This window comes from Rhinolophus hipposideros (assembly GCF_964194185.1).
Source record: "Rhinolophus hipposideros genome assembly, chromosome: 20".
NCBI classification, from domain to species: Eukaryota; Metazoa; Chordata; class Mammalia; order Chiroptera; family Rhinolophidae; genus Rhinolophus; species Rhinolophus hipposideros.
The window spans coordinates 26,947,139-26,965,555 of record NC_138066.1 but is presented as its reverse complement, the minus strand read 5'-3'; the positions used below and the strand labels follow the sequence as shown (position 1 = coordinate 26,965,555).

Here is an 18,417-nt window from a genome sequence, read left to right as displayed (position 1 = left end):
TTGTAGTAGCAACCCCAGAATTCGTAGCAAAGTTAGGCAGAAGTGTGGGTATACTGGCCACCCCATTTGGGATTAGTGTCTGAAGGGAGGGCAGTCTTGTGGGATTGAGCCCTTAAACCTGTGGAGTCTGATGCTAACTCTGGGTAGTTGTAATCAGAATTTAATTGAATTGTAGGACACCTAGATGGTGTTAGAGTCACAGAATTGGTTGTTGGTATGGAAAACCCACACACATTTGGTATCAGAAGTACTGTGAGTATTAACACCTCTTTTGGTGTCAGAAAATGTGGGGTTTGCTCATGGCCCTTGTCCACTGAAACGTGGTTTGGGAAGATTAAGAATGAAAGGGTGGGACATAAAGAACCTTTGATTCCTGGGTGGCCACGTGGTCACCCAGGGTATGGAGGAGAAGCTGTGCAAGCTACGTTGTTAACGGTAAAAATTAGCAACCCCCAGGGAGTTGTTTTACTGAATGCATATGAAATGCAAATGATAAGAAGGACGCAAAATACACAATGCCTCGGTCATTGTTATCTGTAATAGCTAAAATGAAATTAAAAGTTCTGGGTCAGACTTTGACGCTGAACCAAGCTCAGATTTCTATCAGTCTGAGCTTCACCCATTGGCCTCAAAGCTGTCCCCAAGAGGAAGGATTATGCAGGGACAACAGAGACTAACTCTAATACCTCTGGTCACCAAGAAGGTGGTCCACGTTAGGGAAGGGCAAAACCAAGAAACTTGAAACCAGGGGGTACAGTGCGAAGGGTCTGTCTCATTTTGTGTGTTGGTATCATCCGTTCCTGAAGAACCTTTACTAAAACGGACTGTGAACGTGACTAATGTAGGGGCAGTGTCTTTGGTTTTGAATGGTACAGAGCAGAAAAGCGTGTTTGGATTGATGTGGGACCCACAACTCACTATGGAACAATCACAGGTGACTACTGGTCAAGAGAGAACCACAGGCCCCAAATGGAGTCACTTGTGCTAAAGCCCCTGACACTGAACCTAGACGTAATACCTGACCTAATTGCAGTTTCAACCTTCTTCAGGAATGTAATCTTTGTCAGTCTGTAATTTTCTCGTCAATACCAATGAGGTCATCTGTCAAGGAGGCCCTGTCCTTCACTCAAAGGAAGCTAAGGTAATCTGCCTGATAAGACACCCCCCCTCCCTTCCCCTAAGAGAAGGTAGCCTTGGCTGAAACAATCTTTTCTTTTGCTAATAATGTTCTTGTCCTGCCCCGTTTCTGCCTATAAAAGCCTTCCATATGGCACAGTTTTTCTGGAGCACCTCTCTACTTGCTAAATGGGGTGCTGCTTGATTCATGAATCACTCAAGAAAGACAATGAGATCTTCAAATTGACTTGGTTGAATTATTTCTTTAATAGCTGTACAAGGTCCAGACACCTAGCCGGAATTCCCAAGCAAACAGCCAGCCTTATGGATTAAATGAAAGCCACTGTAAGGTCTGTTTATCTGAGAAGGGGATTGTCTGACTCCCTATAAGTACCAAGTGAACACCCCACGTGAAGCAGCCGATATGCCCCATATGCAAGTCATGTAGGACTGGCTTTGTGATAACCGGGATAGTCATCCACTGAATATGCCTGTTACCCAGGTCATGACAAATGCTGTGACTGGGGGTGGGTGGGGCTCTTCCATGGGTACCCTATGTAAACGAGTACTGCTGGTTTTGCATCAATCAGAAATCTGACCTAGAATAACTTGGGGCAATAGTTAAGCGGTTCACCAAGATAAAGAGTGTTAATCAGACTAGCCCCAAGTTGGAGTCATTCATGCTAAATCCCATGTCAGCAAACCAAAACTTACCCTGTTTCTAGGCTGGGTTCTCCCAGAAAAGGAAGGCCTAGGTCAATCAGTGCTTCTCTGCTCAGTCTAAGTGACCTGACCCAGCTCGAAGACTTACCTTTGCTCAATATGAGGAAAGTAACGCTACCTTAACCAATCAGCAGATGCCCAGAATAACTTCCTTGTTCCTGCTCCCTTCTGCCTATAAAAATCTCTGTGGAGCTCCTACATATCTGCTAGATTGGATGCTCCCCAATCCATGGGTCTCTGAATAAAGCCAATAAGATCTTTAAAATTTGCTCAGTTGAATTTTGCTCTTTAACAAGACTGACAAAACGGCCAGCGTCTTTAGGTTTATCCCCTTGCTGAGGACCCAACATCTTACTTACTTGAGTGGGTAAAATGATCAGGGAGTGAAAAAGAGTTTCTGGGACTCCTTGACATGGGAGTCCCACGCACTGTGGTTCCGTGTTTCCCCGAAAATAAGACCTAGCCGGACCATCAGCTCTAACGCCTCTTTTGGAGCAAAAATTAATATAAGACCCATCTTATTTTACTATAAGACCCAGTCTTATAGTATAATATACTATAATATAATACCAGGTATAATTTAATAAATATAATATAATACCAGGTCTTACATTAATTTTTGCTCCAAAAGACACATTAGAGCTGATTGTCCAGCTAGGTCTTTTTTGGGGGGGAAACATAGTATTACAGTATAATTACTACAGCAGTATTGCTAACGATAAAAATTACACTTCTGTCACCTCACCTAATTATCTTTTTTTGTGTGAGGAGAACAATTAAGATCTAGTCTCTTAGCAACTTTGACGTTTATAACGCAGTACTGTTGACTATATTTACGATGCTGTACACTAGATTTCCAGAACTTACTTATCTACTGGTTGCAAGTTCGTATCCTAAAACACCATCTCTCCAACCCCCGGCTCCTGGTAACCACCATTCTACTGTTTTTACTTGAGTTCAGCTTTTTCAGGTTCCACATACAAGTGACATCATACAGCACTTGTCTTTCTGTGTCTGGCTTATCTCACTTAGCTTGAGGTCCTCAAGTCCATCCATGTTGTTGCAAATGGCTAGATTTCCTTCTTTCTCACAGCTGAATAATATTCCACTGTGTGTGTGTGTGTGTGTGTGTGTGTAAATTTTCTTTCTATTGGGTTCTTAAATTTGTCAGGGTGCAATGTACCCAGTTAAAGATTCTCCTCTGACTGCTTGCTAGGAACGGCCATCTCTGACCAATGAGACGTAAGGAGAAGTAGCTGGACAGGAGTTCCAAGAAACTTTATACAAAGGGATAGATTAGACGTGTGTGCATTTTTGTCGTTCCCCCATCTTCCTGCTTTGACCATGAACTTGAGACTAGAGGGAGAGCATCTATTTTGTTACGTAAGAAGAGTGTGAGAATGAAAGCTGTAGGTGAGGACGGTGGAGAGAAAAAGCGGAGGGTCCCTAGGACCTTGATGACATCAAAGAGCTGCTGTGCCAGCCCCGGATCATGTATTTTTAGTCTTCCTAGAAAAACAAGCCCCCGTTTGGTCACGCTAGTACAGTTACTATTTCCATTATATGTAGTCAAATGCAAGCATAATAGTGGTGGCTGAACCCAAGGGCTTTAATGAAATGACCGAGAGAGAGTCCAGACTGTGAGAAGACAGAAGGACCTAGGAAGAATCCTATAGGAACTTGGAACAAGGAATGGCCAGGTAGAGGAGGCCCACTGCAAGGGACTTGGAGCAGAAGGAAGAAATCTGAAACCAGCGTTTAGAGAGGAGTACTTGAAAGCATCTCTACGACCAGGAAGCAGAAGGGCTCCTGGATTCTATCCTGGCTCAGGTAGCCTTCGGCAAGTGGTTTCACTCTTCTGTGCCTCAACTTCCTCGTTTGTAAAATGGGGATAATAATAGGGTTGTGATGATTAAATGTGAAGCAATATAGTAAGCTTTTAGCCGGCATTATCTGCTATTATTGTTAATCGTTCTGCAGAAAAAGGAAGTTTTGTTTTGTTTGTAAAGGCTATTCCCTTGGGAACCCTGAAAACAGTGTTATCCTCCAGGGGATGAGCAGACATTAGTCATCAGACAGGCCTAATGAAAGACAATTCTCTCTGGGGTGTCTCAGCGTTCCTCCTCCAAGTCCACCTGGCTGGTCCTATAGTTATGCACTGGCAAAAAGTTTTCCATTCTAAGAAGCATTTAGACATGTTTGTTGAATCCTCTCCATGTGTAAGAACTATGTTGGGTGATGGTGGTATACAAAGATGCATGCAATATAGGGTGTGCACATTTGTGTGTGTGTGTGTGTGAGAGAGAGAGAGACAGAGAGACAGAGAGAGAGAGAGAGTTATTTAGTTCTCTGGGCACCAACAGCAACTGCTACCCTCTTGTTTCTGCTGGGCTTGAACCAGGGCAGATGTAAACCTGAGGCCTGAGAATGAAGCTAACTTGGCAAAAGGCAGAGCCAAACGATGGAGAGAAACAGAGCCCCAGTGCAATGACATGTTTGAGCCCTGGCTCAAATAATATCTGAAGGAAGAAGTATTCCTCTGGAAGAAGGAAGAAGAAGTATTTCTCTGGAAACTTTACATTTCCAGCATCCGACAAATTGCTTAAACCAGTTTGAGTTAGATTTTCCTTCACATGTCTCTGAGACAGCCCTAAATAATGTAAGTGATAACTAAGAAACCAGGGTCCTTGAGCATTTTGATGAGTGGAGCCACCATTCCACTTTTCTACCATTTGAAGATAAAGTTTGCTCTTAAGCCACCTGTGCTGTGGATTTTCTACAATATGTAGCCACACCTAATTCTAACTAAATATAGTGTGGCTTTAGAAACTAAGAATGGCATTGTTACATCTTTTTCACAAACCCAGAGAAAATGAGAATTACTGCCATGGGGAAGCGTTTCAAATGTACTTTGAGACCCTGTTTTTAGGTTTGGCTTCTTAATTATTCCTGATCCTAACACAAAATACAACTTTAGTGTCAGGAGCAGGAAATTCCAAGTAAAACTCTAGGATTCATGACATCCAACTTCCAGTTTAGTTGCCTCAAGTGTAAAGGAAAAGAAGGAAGTTGGGTCAGGGTCAGGTTCTCCCAGTTTATCTTGTTTCCATAGTTTACCATCCCTGCTGCAAGAACTATTAAAAGGCTCTCTTGAGACAATTGCAAACAAAATAAAGTGGCATTTGACATCTCTCTGAGAACACATTTAACTCTGCTCTTAGAAGAATAACCTGTTTTAAATTGCTAAAGCTCAAGTCAAGCCCTGAGAAAGAAACCACTGAGAAAATGTTGTAAAATAAAAACGCCAATCTAAAAAGGAAAAACAAAATGCCAAATTAAAAGAAAGTAGTGTTAGAATATACTTTGGTTACAATAAATCAAATCTGGGGAAACCACAGATGTTTGGGGGCTCAGATCTACAATACGTTAGCATTGGGGACTCATTTTTTCGTTATTGTTCCTCAGAAAAAGTGGTCATTTCAGAGGGGCAGTGAAGGGAATGCAATATTTTGCTGTGATGTTTACATGCAATGCTGCCACTCTATCTTTCCTGCCATTAGAATTTATCAGCAGTCAAAATCTGGGTCAGACTCAAAAGCAAAAAGCTAATTCCAGGTAACTTTCTCCAGAATTAAATAGCATCATCAATGACGTAGCTTAATTTGAAGACCTTTGATGTACAGAACTCCCCCTGGACCAGATCTCTCCTCTCACCACCTTCTCTGCCAAACCGTGTGTGATGGCTCTGGTCAGTTTCTCCAGCATTCCCCCCTGTCCCCTTAACTCACCCTGGTTGAAAGCTTCAGGTGCTTGCAGAGTCATCTTCAAGGGAGCTGAAGAGTGGCCATCCAATTGGTGATGACACATGGCAAGATGTTAATCCAGGCCAGCTTCGTCTTGCCAGTCTGCACACCTCTGGAATACTCTAGTTGATGTTCACCTGGGCGGAGCAAACAAAGGTGAGTGTTGTTTTAGGCAAAGCCTAACAGAGGTAGCAAATCTGTTTCAAAAATAATAATATTATCATAGGGCCGGGCCGATGGCTCAGGTGGTTGGAATGCCACGCTCCTAATGCCGAGGTTGCTGGTTCGATTCCCACATGAGCCAGTGAGCTGCGCCCTCCACAGCTAAGATTGTGAACAACAGCTCTTCCTGGAGCTGGGCTGCGGTGATCAGCAGGAGGAGGTCGGTGCCGGCTGCTGCCATGAATGGCCGGCAGCCAGCATGAGTGGTCGGCAGCTGGCGACAGCTGCCGAGAGCTGCCATGAGCTGCTGTGAGCGGCCGACTGACGACCGGCTCCCGACTGCCTCATCCTGGGGAGCGCAAGACTCATAATACCAGCAGGAGTCAGGGAGCTGTGTCCTACACAACTAGACTGAGAAACAATGGTTTGAACCGGAGTTGGGGGAGGGGGGGAGGCGAAAGAAGTGGGGGGGAAATCATAGAGTGCATCCCACAGCCAATGTAATGAAAAAGAAACTTGCACTCACCCCTCAGCCATTCTATTATTATAAAAAACAATTAACCGTCAGCAGATCACATTATCCATTTTCGTATGGATTTTCAGGAGGTTTCTGATGTTTTTCAGAATAACTATTTCACCTTTAGAGTAAAGGAGATGATCGTAGAATTCAGCAATGAAATCTATATTATATACTCATGGGGGGGAAAAAGTCCTGTGTTTAACTTTAATCGGTGATAGGTTTTAACATTATATTCTAGTAACAGGTCATTATTACCTTGTGCTTTTAAAAGCCTGCTGCCACAGCACCCAGAAGGTTGCCTTTGTTCTTGGCTCACTTTCCCTTTAAGGGTTGTTAGGGTTTCAGCTGGTAAAGTTCCAAGTGCCCTCTGGACTAATTGGCACGAAGTCAGAATTTTCCAATTTGGAAGAGAAAGAGGCTGTTCTCCAGGGAAGGCTCTTCAAGGTAATTGCTTTCTCAGAGATTCCAGCCACCACCTTTGGCAGCTTTCACCAGAGATAAATCCCTCTTGCTGTTAGGAGGAGCTAGAAACCCACATATGGAAAAATAGGAGCTCAGGAGAGACTTGCTGAGACCTTTGAAACCAGTGACCTTTCGAAAGGGAGGCAGTGGGGGAAAGACCAGTACAGGCAAAGGCAGCTAAACCTTCCTCCCTACCCGCCCTCCCGCCGCCCCACAGGCACAGCAGCTCTGGCTACACATTTCCATGATCTTCCTTTTTCTAAAGAGCTTCAGCAAAGGAAGGCATTGGTAGAGGAAGCTAATATATTAACCAGATTCCAAGCAGGAGGAGAATAACACTTGAGTATTTGGAACAAATACTTAAACCACCTGAGCTGGAGGGAGGCACCCAAGGACGTGCTGGAGAAAACATATCTAACCTGGGCAAGGCTCCAAGGGCAGTTTGTGTATGTCCAGGGAGTGAGTGGGGGAGAGTGAGAGGAAAGACACAGAGAAGAAGGAAGTTCTCCTTGGGTCACCACCTGCCAAAGGTGGTGGTGGTGGTGACAGACAGATGGGTGGCTGACGGGAAAGAAGCACTGAAGAATCAAACGGAATTGTGTTCTGTGAGCACAGCTCTGCTTTGAAATCTTCTCTACGGTTGTGAGTGTGGGTGAGTGCTTTCTCTCTGGGGAAACTGAGGAGGTGCTGAGTTCTGTGGTCTGTTGACACGGATGGAAGAAAAAGGGGGAGCAGTGCTGGACACGAGATCGGAAAGCCCCAGCGGGGTTGTGGTACTTTCGTTCCTCTGCGTGTTCACATCACCATCCTGGAAAATGGCAGAAAGGAGACGACAGCCAAGGTTGTTTTGGGGATGAAGAGGTGGAGGCTGGAAGCGCTCAAGGTGAGGTCACCAGGTTAGGTGTGAATTTAGTACTGCCTGACTCCAGAGCTCACGCCTGAATTATCAGGATAGTCGTGTCCCTCTGCCTGCCCCTGGACAAGGCTTTAGAACTGTTGTAATTAGTGGCTACGAGCGGCTGGCCCCCATTCTAGGTAGGAGGAGCATAGCATGGGGCATAAAGGCATGGGTTTTGGAGTCAGACTCTCTGAGTTTGAATCCTGGCTCGGCCATGTACTAGTTGTGTGACTTTGGACAATACATTCAGAGTCTCTTACCTCAGTCTCCTCATCTGCAAAAGCAAGACAATAATAGCACCTTCTTTATAGGGTTACTAGGGGGAGTAAATGAGGTTATGTACACAAGAATCTTAGCACAATGCAATGTTAGTTGTTATTTTCATTATTTTCTAACAACAACACAGGACCATGCCATGAATGGCCCTGAAGTTCAGCAGTGCTGATGCTATTCTTCTATCTGTCTATCCTTCTATCTGTCTTTCTCATCCCCAAAAAGACTTCAGGCTCTGGAGCCAAACATCGTCGTTCCAATCCCAGCTCTGCCCCTTCTGGCTGTGTCCCTCTGGGTAACTTACCTAACCTCCCTGTTGAAAGAGGTGAAAAACACCTCACCTGTGGTGCGGGGTTGTTGGGAGGTGAACTGAAATGAAAATTACCTGAGCTAGTCCCGTCCGTCTGGTTTGATCAGGAAATAGTCCAGTGGCTCCCCTGCCGTAGTCTGCTTTACTACACACATATTAAACAGCTCTGGGGGCTTCTAGGACATCAAACTTTATCCATATTCAATTAAGTGTAGCTGGAGTTAAACTCACCTGGTGGGAATGGTTCCCTCTGTGTCGTCTGGAAACACAGGTGGCCTTGCTGTTACCGGAGAGTGAGTCCTTCTCGGCGCGATGTCCAGGTTCTTGGTGGCTCGAGCAAAGAATTGAACGAGACACCGAAATAAAGTGGTGAAAGAGTAGTTAATTAGAAGAGATAGTACACTTCAAAGAAATTCGGACCTGAGCGGTAGAGAATGGCTCAGGCCCCGACTAATGAGGCCTTGGTGGTTTTTATCTTTTCTCTCAAATGGGCTGTTCCTTTTCCGGAGTGGGACAAACTGATTGACGCCTGTGATTGACAAGACGCTATACCTCATCTTTTTTAAACTGCGCAGGTGTGAGTGGCTGGTTTGATCTAGTTGGGTATCTTGTACCCATTTGTTTACAACGGAAAGGGGAAAGTTTGGACAGAGAGGGGAGGTCTTCTGGGCGGTAATGTAAAGACCCGATGCCTATCTCTAACTGTTTTTCCCTTGAGAGATGGGATCCTCATAAAATCTCTATGGGAAGTTGAGGGACAGAAGGTCTGTTCTTCTGTGTCTCCTTCCTGTTGGGCAGGGGCATAGCGCTGTCCCTACCTATAGGGGCATTCACGGAACTCTTGCCCTACCTGATCTCAGATGAGAGGAAGGGGTCTCGGGACTCACCTGGAAGACAGTGTTGGCTTCTTTGGTTGGGACTGGCAATCTTGCTGAGGTATCCTCTGCATCCCCAAGGTCCCTGAATGAGAGAAAATAGATTTTAATAAATCTGTTAGCTCTAGAGCCTGTGGACATTGAACCAGTCATTTAAGTGGCTTCAATTGTCCCAGAGCTGGGCCCAGAATGGGTTGGAAAGAACATTAGACTTCAGAGATTACAGCCCAAGTATACTGGCCTGGGGGAATGTTAAAACCTATTTGATTTCTGGGATGGCCAAGAGTTAGGTCCCAAATGGCTTGGGGGGATGTTGGGAAGTCACAGGCTTTTAGGTAGTCATTTGAGGCAGGGGTGAGAAACATCCTGTGATTCAGGAGCAATCTTTAGTCTAGGATTCAGAACTGATTAGAAGAGTAATCAAAGCCAAGGGCTAAGGAGCTAAGAAACTAGGGAAAAGGTGACTTAAAATTTCTGTAGTGAGGGAGCCTTAAAACTTTTGTAGTGAGGGCGCTCTCCCATATTATTACCTTAGCATCTTGCTGGGCAGGTTGGCTGAAATATGACTGGGTCATTTATTTCAGCAATACAGGTTGTTTTGAGAATTACTGGAAAAGCTAAATTGACTAAGATGGAATAAACTAAGTCAAACACATTTATTATGAGCCAAACGTTTCCCCTTTCCTTCCAGCTTTGGGCAGATCTCCATGTTAGCTGCCCTTCCCCTGCTCCTGGGGACCTCCCCAAAGACCTTGTCATTGAATGCCACCATTTGTAATGTTTACTCCTCCTATGATGCCAGGCCCCATTACAGCTCCTCCAGGAAGCTTGATTTCCCTTGGTGTGTTGCTGGGGGACCAAGATGTTTTGTTTGGCTGATGAAAGAAAGAGTGACCACAGAAAGTTAAAGGACTTAGGAGCATATGTGGCGAGAGATGCATTGAAAATACCCTAGAAGACTATATCTAAAGGCTAACGGTGGCTTTCAAACTGTGGGGTAGCATAGTTGTTGTTGTTTTTATCTGTACTTTCTCATCTTTTCTACAACAACAAGGTATCGATGGCTTTTGTAATAGGGGGAAAATAATCATTAGAGACAAAAGTGACACTCTTAGCTAGAAAATTCACCTAGCACCAAGCCTGTACTGTAGCCAACACTGGGCTTGGCATTGGGTGTACAAAAGGGATAAGACCCCTGCACTTAAACAGCAATGAAGTGAGGGAAACTTTCACTAAACAAATAACTAGGTCATGACAAACAGGGATGCGTGCAACAAAAGAAATGACCTGGGTGCTGTGGTTGAGAGTAATAAGAGGAGGCCGTGAGTGATGACACATAATTTAGAAGGCAGTTAGCTGGTGCTGTTTCTGCTCAGCCCTGAAGGAGAAGGAGCCTGTCTGGGAACCCAGCTGGCCTTGCAAAGAGTGGGCAAGGAGAGGTCTAGACATAGGAAGTGCCTGAGGGATGGTCCTAAGATGAGAGCATGCTTGACACATGGCAGAAAGTATTGGGGAGTGGAGGGGAGATTATAGGAGGGGCAGGGGCCAGCTCATATAGAGCCTCTAAGCCTTGATAAAGAGTTCGGTCTTTATGCTAAATGCAAGAGGAAGCCAGTTAGGAGGCTCTTGAAAGAGAAGAGGCTGGGTGCTAGTGGAGATGGAAAGATGTGGGTGGATTTAGGGCATTGTCTGAAGGGAGAACAAATAGAAAAAAACATAATGGATTGGAGGTGGGGAATGAGAGAGAGAGAGAGGTGCCATGGATGGCTTCCAGTTTTCTGTGTGGAATTATTTATCAAAGTGAGGTAGACTGTGGGAGGAACAGGTTTGGACATGTTAAATTTCAGATGTCTGGGTTTATTAAAAGGGTGGCATTCAGAGATGACTGAGCCCTCTGAAGTGATAAAGTCCAAAGCAAACAAGAAACAACTCACCAAGTTGCTTTGGCATAATTTAACAGCTTTATAAAGTTTTTGTTCTTTATTTATAGAACTGTTAAGGATCTAAAAGAGTCATGTAGAATTTTGAGTTGTATTTTATTTTTTGGATGATAGTATGTGCTATGGTGGCATTTGGTAGTTTGGGGTTTCATAAATATAATCGCTATAGTGCTCGTGAATGTCAAAAGTCTACTGTAGATATAATAGACAATGTATTGAACTAATTTCCAATAAAACTTTATGAAAAATGTATAGTGGCTAGTTGTTATGTAGTCAGTGGAAAGATAATAATTATCCTTTACCTAGGACTTACAATGTACTTTGCATTCTGTTATACATTCTTTAAATATCCCATTTGAGCCCTACATTTTTTATTATTCATTTTACATATAAGGGGGGAAAAAGTCTCAAAAGGGTTAAATAACTTGCACAGAGCTAGCAAGGGGCAGAATCTTTATATGTCTGAGCTGACTAGAAGACTTGGGCTTCCAGTATGAAGCAGATGTCCTTGATTACAAAGTGGGTTATCTGGGAAGCACAGGTTAAGATGAGGTTGAGAATGGAAAGGTTTATTGGGGAGTGACACTCATGGACAGACAAGCCCCCAACGCATACCTGTCAAAGTCTCTGCCAGCCCAACATGGAGTCCTGAAGGAAAGACCCTCCATTAGAGGGGTCCTGCGATGCTCCTGGCTAGGTCCTTGTAACGCTACCTCAGCTCACCCATTGGGTTGGGAGAGCACTCCAAGAAAAGCAAGATCTCAGCCAGCTTGCAAGCTAGGCTGATCCCCAAAGGCTGTTAGTTAACTGTACTCCTTGTATCTGGGCAGGAGTCCATCTTTAAATGGGGATCTGAACAGTGTATCTCCTTGCCTGCCACATGCTCTAAAAATTGCCAACATTCCATTCATCGAAGAGACAGTGCTTCAGTTATCCACTGCTGTATAGCAAATTGTCCCAAATTGTAGTAGCTTAAGACAACACTTATTATCTCACAGTTTCTGTGGGTCAAGAATCTAGGCATGGCTTAGCTGGGAGCCTCTGGCTGAAGGTCTTTTGTGAGGTTGCAGTCAAGCTGTAGCTGGGGCTGCAGTCTCATCTGAAGGCTCAGCTGGAGGGGTAATACACTTCCAAGCTCCCTTACGTGGTGTTTGGCAGTCCTTGGTCCTTTGTCACATGGGTCTCTCCACAGGACTACCTCATGACATGGCAGCTGACTTCCCCCAGGGTGAGCAACACAAGAAACAGTGAGAAAGAGGAGCCGAGGTGGAAGTCATGGCCTTTTACAATCTAATCTTGCAAGTGACATCCTATCCCTCTGTCTCATTCTATTAGAAGTGAGTCAATGAATGTAGTCCATTCTGAGGGGACATACAAGTACAGGAATACCAGGAGGTGGGGATCCTTGGCAGTCATTGTAGCGGTTGCCTACCACAGGCAGATGCCTATTCAAATAAACAACGCTGATAACAATGACTTTAGCTACACTCGCTATGAATCAGTATTGCATTGGGTCCTTACATGCATCAGCTCACCACAACCCCTTTATTCACTCAAGGTTCAGCAGGTATCAAGCCCTCTGAGCTGCTGAGAACAGAATGACTTCTTTCTCTTGAGGTGCTTGTGTCCAGAGGTATAATTGGTTTGAATTTCACAAAGGAGGAAAAGACAAGTTACCCAGTTAAGAAGTAAGTGGCTGAGCTAGGAGGCCAAGGCTGGTCAGTGTGATTTCAAGGCCAGGATATTTTTGTGAAGACAACATACTCCTGAATCCACAAGCCTGAAAACACTGCTAGTCTAAGAACAACTTAGGAAGAACATTGCTAGTCCTTCCTGCCCCTGTGGGGAAGGAAGAGTCACTAAGAAGATATACAATGTAATTCCATTTACATGAAGTTCAAACACAGGGGCTTGTGTAGCAGCACATATATAGCAGTAACACTAAAGAGAAAAGCAGGGAAATGATTTCCACAAGTTAAGATAATAGCCATCTCTGGAGGAGGAGGGTTACGTGATGGGGGGTGGTACACAGGGGCTTCTAGGGGGGCTGAGTGCTCTTCTAGACGTGGTTGGTGGTTATATGGGTGTCCAATTTATAATGACGCATTAAACTGTATACATATGTCTTATTTACTCTTCTGTATGTATGACATATGTCACAGTAAATACAATTACAATGAAAACAATCGTGTCGTTATTTGCCAGGTGCAGGCACCTGTGATGGCAGGTAAAGAGCTTTTTCCGAAACACAAGGAGCATAGGTCTTTTTGCCTTCTGCAAACCTCCCACAAAGTTGGATTCGCAGCCTGGCTCACCAATATGTTCTTCATATGTGTTATCCCCAAAATAAATTCTGAGTAAGACAGTGCTTGGTGACATCATATTGCCTGACACAACGGGTCTGAACAAGTTGGCGGTTTTTTCTATTCCTGGAAGGGCTGCTGAAGAATGAAACCCAATTCACACTGTAACAACTGCCAATAACAACGGCCAGTTAAATCCTTACAACGCAAAGAACAACTTTGCACAAAAGTGCCAGGGAAAGCTCACTCCTGGGTTCCTCAAATTCATTTGGCTTCAACCTATTCACTTTCAGAACCTGTCAAAAAAGCAGAGTGGGGAAAAAAGGAAAAAGAAAAAAAGCAGAGGGGACTTTTAGGTTGGGTTCTGCAAAGCCAGACATGCTGGAAATACATGAGAGGGATTCAGAAGTCAGCCTCTGTCCACTGAGAGGAATGGGAGGGGATGGGTGGGGTGGGGAATGGGAAATGTCCTGTCTCTTTGGGGATTTTGAGCTCATTCTATTCTGTTTCACGTTGGTCAGATGGAGCTTTGCTTTCTGACTTACCAGCCCTCTAGATGCCCCTGGTTGGTGACAGTTCTGTGTCTAGACTTGGGGGGTGAGGATGGGGACTACCTGTGCCTGAGGCAGGGTCACATGGAGCTGAGGTATGTTTTAGAGCATCCTACCTGTATGAATGGGGGATGGGGAAGGTAGGGTTGCCAAATAAAGTACTGGACGCTTTGTTAAATTTGAATATTATCTGAAATTCAAATCCAACTATTCAACTGAACATCCTTTGTTGTTATGTCTTAAATTTGGTAATGCAGGGGGGGGGTACTCAGCATCTAGCAAAGGGAGAGATAACTGTGTACAGGGAAAGGACAGGTTTGTTGATCGGCTCACTCCATTGTTCTCCCTTTCCATGGCCCTTCAGGATGTCCACCTGTGTGCTGGCTGTGCACCTGCTCTGTACCAGATATTTGATAATATTAAGTAATTATTATTTATGTTGTATGATAATAGCATTGTGGTTATGTTTTTTAAAGGTAGTCTTATCTCAGAGATGCATACTAAAACATTTATAGATAAAATAACTGACATTTGCTTCAGAATAATATGAAGAGGGAATACATACTATCCCAGGTGAAAAAAATAAGTGGTTGTCAGGGGCTAAAAAGGAGCAAGAAGTAAAATGAATAAGTGAAGTACAGGGGTTTTTTAGGGCAGTAAAACTACTCATGTTCTGTCTGATACTGAACATGACATTCTGCATCTGTCAAAACCCATGGAACTGTGTGAAAAGTGAGGCTTAATGTAAACAATGGACCTCAGTTAATAATAATGTATCAATACTGATTCATTAATTGTAACTACTATATCATCGCACTAATGGAAGGTCTTAATGATAGGGAAAAGTGTGTACAGGCGGGAGAAGGGGTGTATGGGAATTTTCTGTACTTTCTGCTCAATTTTTCTGTGAACCTAAAACTCCTCTAAAAAAAATAAAGTCTGCTAACTTTTAAAAAGATAAAAGAAAAAGAAGGAAAAAAGGAAGAAAAGAAAAATCCAAATTAGATGCTTTGGAATTTCTCAGTAAAATGGAGTTGCTATTAAAAAAAAAATCACTGAAATAAGATTTGGTTGAGATAACTATGACTGACTGGAAGAAAATGATTACCATCTAAGATTGTACCTTCAGATTTCCTCTAAGTGACGCCAAGTTCTCACTGCGCATTAAAGAGAAGAATTGAAATCCTGAAAAAATAAAAAAGACGAACAAAAATACAGGATCATGTGACTCAGCAAATGTGCCTTCCCATCTTTCTCCGTTTTTGTCCAGTAGCATTTTCGCACGCAACTTTCCTATACTTGCTGCCTTTGTTTTCTGGTTCCAAGGGAGGGTGACTCATATTCACAAAGGGGGGTTATGCAGGGCGGCCCTCTGGTAATTTGATGAAAATGAGGGGGAACTTTGAAATATTAATTCAACCACAGTAACAACTGCTGCTGATCTGATGGGCATTGCCTCCGTGGAGGTTGGGATACTGTGCTGTTAAAAACCATCCCCCCTGCAGGGGTGGCCTCGGTTTTATTCTTAACCGTTGGGAACCAGCTTCCCGCCAAGTGTCTGGGAGGACACACCCAGTTCCCAGCTCTGGCTAGATGTGAAAGTGAAAGGTTCTGACTGAACTCCGCTGGCTGTGAACTGAGCCACCTGTCAGGAGGAAAAACAGGTCTCAATTAACACGAGGGTGCTCCCAAGTGGCTGTGGACCAGCAACGGTCCCCTGCAGAGAGAGGCAAGCCGTGTCAACCAAACTGTATGTAAGTACTGATACATGGAGAACACGGAGAAGGCTGGGATACAGAATCCTTGACTGTAACTTCCACTAATGGGTTGGATCTGCTAGAATCACAGGGGAAACCAGTATATTAGAACAAAAAGTATCATCATGCTTGATTCAAAATTGGACACTAATATTATTTTATAAGAACACCCTACATTGTATGAGCACATAATTTTTCTCTGTCAAGTATTATTTTTGTTTTGCTCTTTATTTAGTCTTTTCAAAACGAATTCTGGTAGTTCCATATGTATTTTTTGTGTGTAAGTGATGTCTCACTTTAGTCAAGAACCTAAATGTTTCCAGACACAAACAGCTTAATGGGCCCAAACTGTCCTCAGGATTGGTTGTAAAACTGTCACAGCAGTAACAAAATATTTATCTTTGGGATTGGGATATAAAAACATATAAATCCATTTCGACAATGTCTTTCTCCATCTAAGATAATTTTGCTGTAAAATTAAATACTAAATTTTCTGCCATGCTCGTGCAGTGGAAAAATTGTAATCATTAATTTGAATTGGGTTGCATTTTCTGGGGACTTATTTACACTGTCAGAAGGATGTGACAGCCATTTTTCAGGATCACTATCCAATAAGCATCGTAAATCTTAGAGGATTTTGGTTTTCACATTCAGCGGCAGCTTTTATAAATTCAGTTGTCTTCATATGCTAATTGACAGGCCATCCTGAATTTAGCTTGCATTTGGCTTTCTGAGTTATGACTTTGTTATGAATAATTCTTTGTTGTTCTCATTGTTTTAATACACAATTAAGTCTTCATTTAGTGAAGACTATAAACTGGCAGGAATTTTATCTGAGGTTTTTAAAATGTGGGTTGGGAGATTTTTATTTGTTCATTTTCATTTGATTAGTAATGTAATCTTTATTAAATAAGGAACTTGAAAGTCCTGTCTTCAAATTTTATGTGGGTCATGCGCAGGAGAAATCGGCTCACTTTCATTGTTTCCAGTTTTTAGAAATTTAAGCACACTGCTTTCTATTTCCTTTTTTTTCAGCCTTTTTTGTCTCTGAGCTCCACATTTGTATTATCTCTCTCTGTGATGATCTTGACTTCTACACATTTTCACAATTATTTAAATAAAGCTGAACGCTATATCTAAATTTTTGGAAAATCCACACATATTATTAAAATGTTTATTAAAATTCATAATTCTAGCATTCAATGTGCGTCTAGTTGCCACTGTATTTCTCCATTTAGTTGCCAGTTCATATGTTTTGTGACTGTTGCATCTGATACCGGTTTAAGAGGAATATTAATTATTTAACGTTGAAAAAATATTTTGGGGCTGTCACTTGCAACCATTGCAAACACCAGAAGGATATATCACTGGAAAAGGATACCTTGTTATGCAAGAACCTATTGCATTCATGCCGAGAGGAAGGATTTGACAAGTTAATTGGTTTGTCTTTTTCTTAAGTGCTTCCTCCTCCTTGTACGCTGAAGCAGTGTCTAACTCTATGTTAGCAGTAGCACAACTGAAAAATCTTCAAGGCATTTGGACTCAGTCCCTTTGTTTCAAGGACATAGGGCTAGATATGTAACAGAGCAATTTCTGGGGACCTGAACAGTGTAAGTCATGAGAACTAATGCTTAAGGTTTATGAATTGTGCTATGCCAGCACTGAGTGTCAAATGTCAACTGATGGGCACCCTTCCATTCCTTAATGTACCTATCTATTGTGTTCATGATACGTGGGGTCCTCCAAAGCTCAAAGCCGGGGTGGGTCCTTTTTGCCTGGGTTACAGGCTGTGGTTGTCACTTTGGATGTTGTCTTAGGAACTCGTGAGAGATCTATGGGGAGTGGGATTCCTGGCAGACTAAAGATTGGAAGAAAGGAGCCCCCCCAGGGGAGATTTGGGAGACAGGGCAGCAGCAGATTAGGCTAAGGAGACTAATGAAACTTCCGCTTCAAGGTCCCTCATTCACACAGATTGTTCCAAGATCCATGCCTCATTTTGTGTTCTTTTTCTTAAAGCTGGACCCAACCCACACAACTTAAGTGTGAACAGACTTAAGGTGGGGTACCAGGGCCCAAGCCAGCAGGTTCATGTCCCCTTCCAGCGTCACCCTGGAGTACTCGACAGGAACCAGAGGCATATAAGATGGAAGCAGAAGGCCTGGGCCAACCCAGTCAGGTTTCGCAGTAGTGGCAGAATCTGTAGTAGTGAGAGCCATCCAAATCTCCAGAGCAGTGCTGATCAATAGAAACATAATGCAAGTCATATATGTCATTTTAAATTTTCTAGTGGCTACATTTAAACATGTGAAAAGAAACAGGTAAACGCAATTCACACAATGTATTTTATTTAACCCAATGTATCCCACATATTAAGGAAGTCCTTAAAATCTGGTGTGTTTTATATTTGCAGCACATCTCAATTCAGACTAGCCACATTTCAATTGCTCCATAGCTACCCGTGTTTGCAGGGTCATCGTGTTAGTTTCCTATTGCTGCTGTCACAAGTCACCGCATATTTCATGGCATAAGACAACACAGACTTATTCTCTTACAGTTCTGAAAGTCAGAAGTCCAAAATGCGTCTTACTAGGCTAAGATACTGGTCTTCTATCTGGGGAAACTGTTGTCTTGTCTTTTCCCGATTCTTGAGGCTACCCACATTCCTTGGCTCATGGCACCATATCACTCCACTCTCTGCTTCCATAGTCATGTCTCCTTCTCTGA

The 18,417-nt window shown here is 43.3% G+C and overlaps 1 protein-coding gene across 3 annotated transcripts in view; it reads left to right on the top strand.

Annotated features, from left to right (window-relative positions):
• The first annotated feature begins 7,172 nt into the window (after window positions 1–7,172).
• The window catches only part of AKAP1 (A-kinase anchoring protein 1), a 56,544-nt gene continuing 45,299 nt past the window's right edge, over window positions 7,173–18,417 (top strand). The window contains exon 1 of one of the 3 annotated variants that reach the window (XM_081029247.1): window positions 7,173–7,438. Coding sequence is in view for 1 of the 3 variants with exons in the window: in XM_081029242.1 (XP_080885368.1) it covers window positions 7,640–7,669 (30 nt within the window). In the remaining 2 variants the exon portion in view is untranslated. Of the gene's footprint in view, window positions 7,670–15,527; window positions 15,691–18,417 lie in introns of those variants that run through there. The other 2 variants (XM_081029242.1, XM_081029248.1) reach the window with 2 other exon arrangements.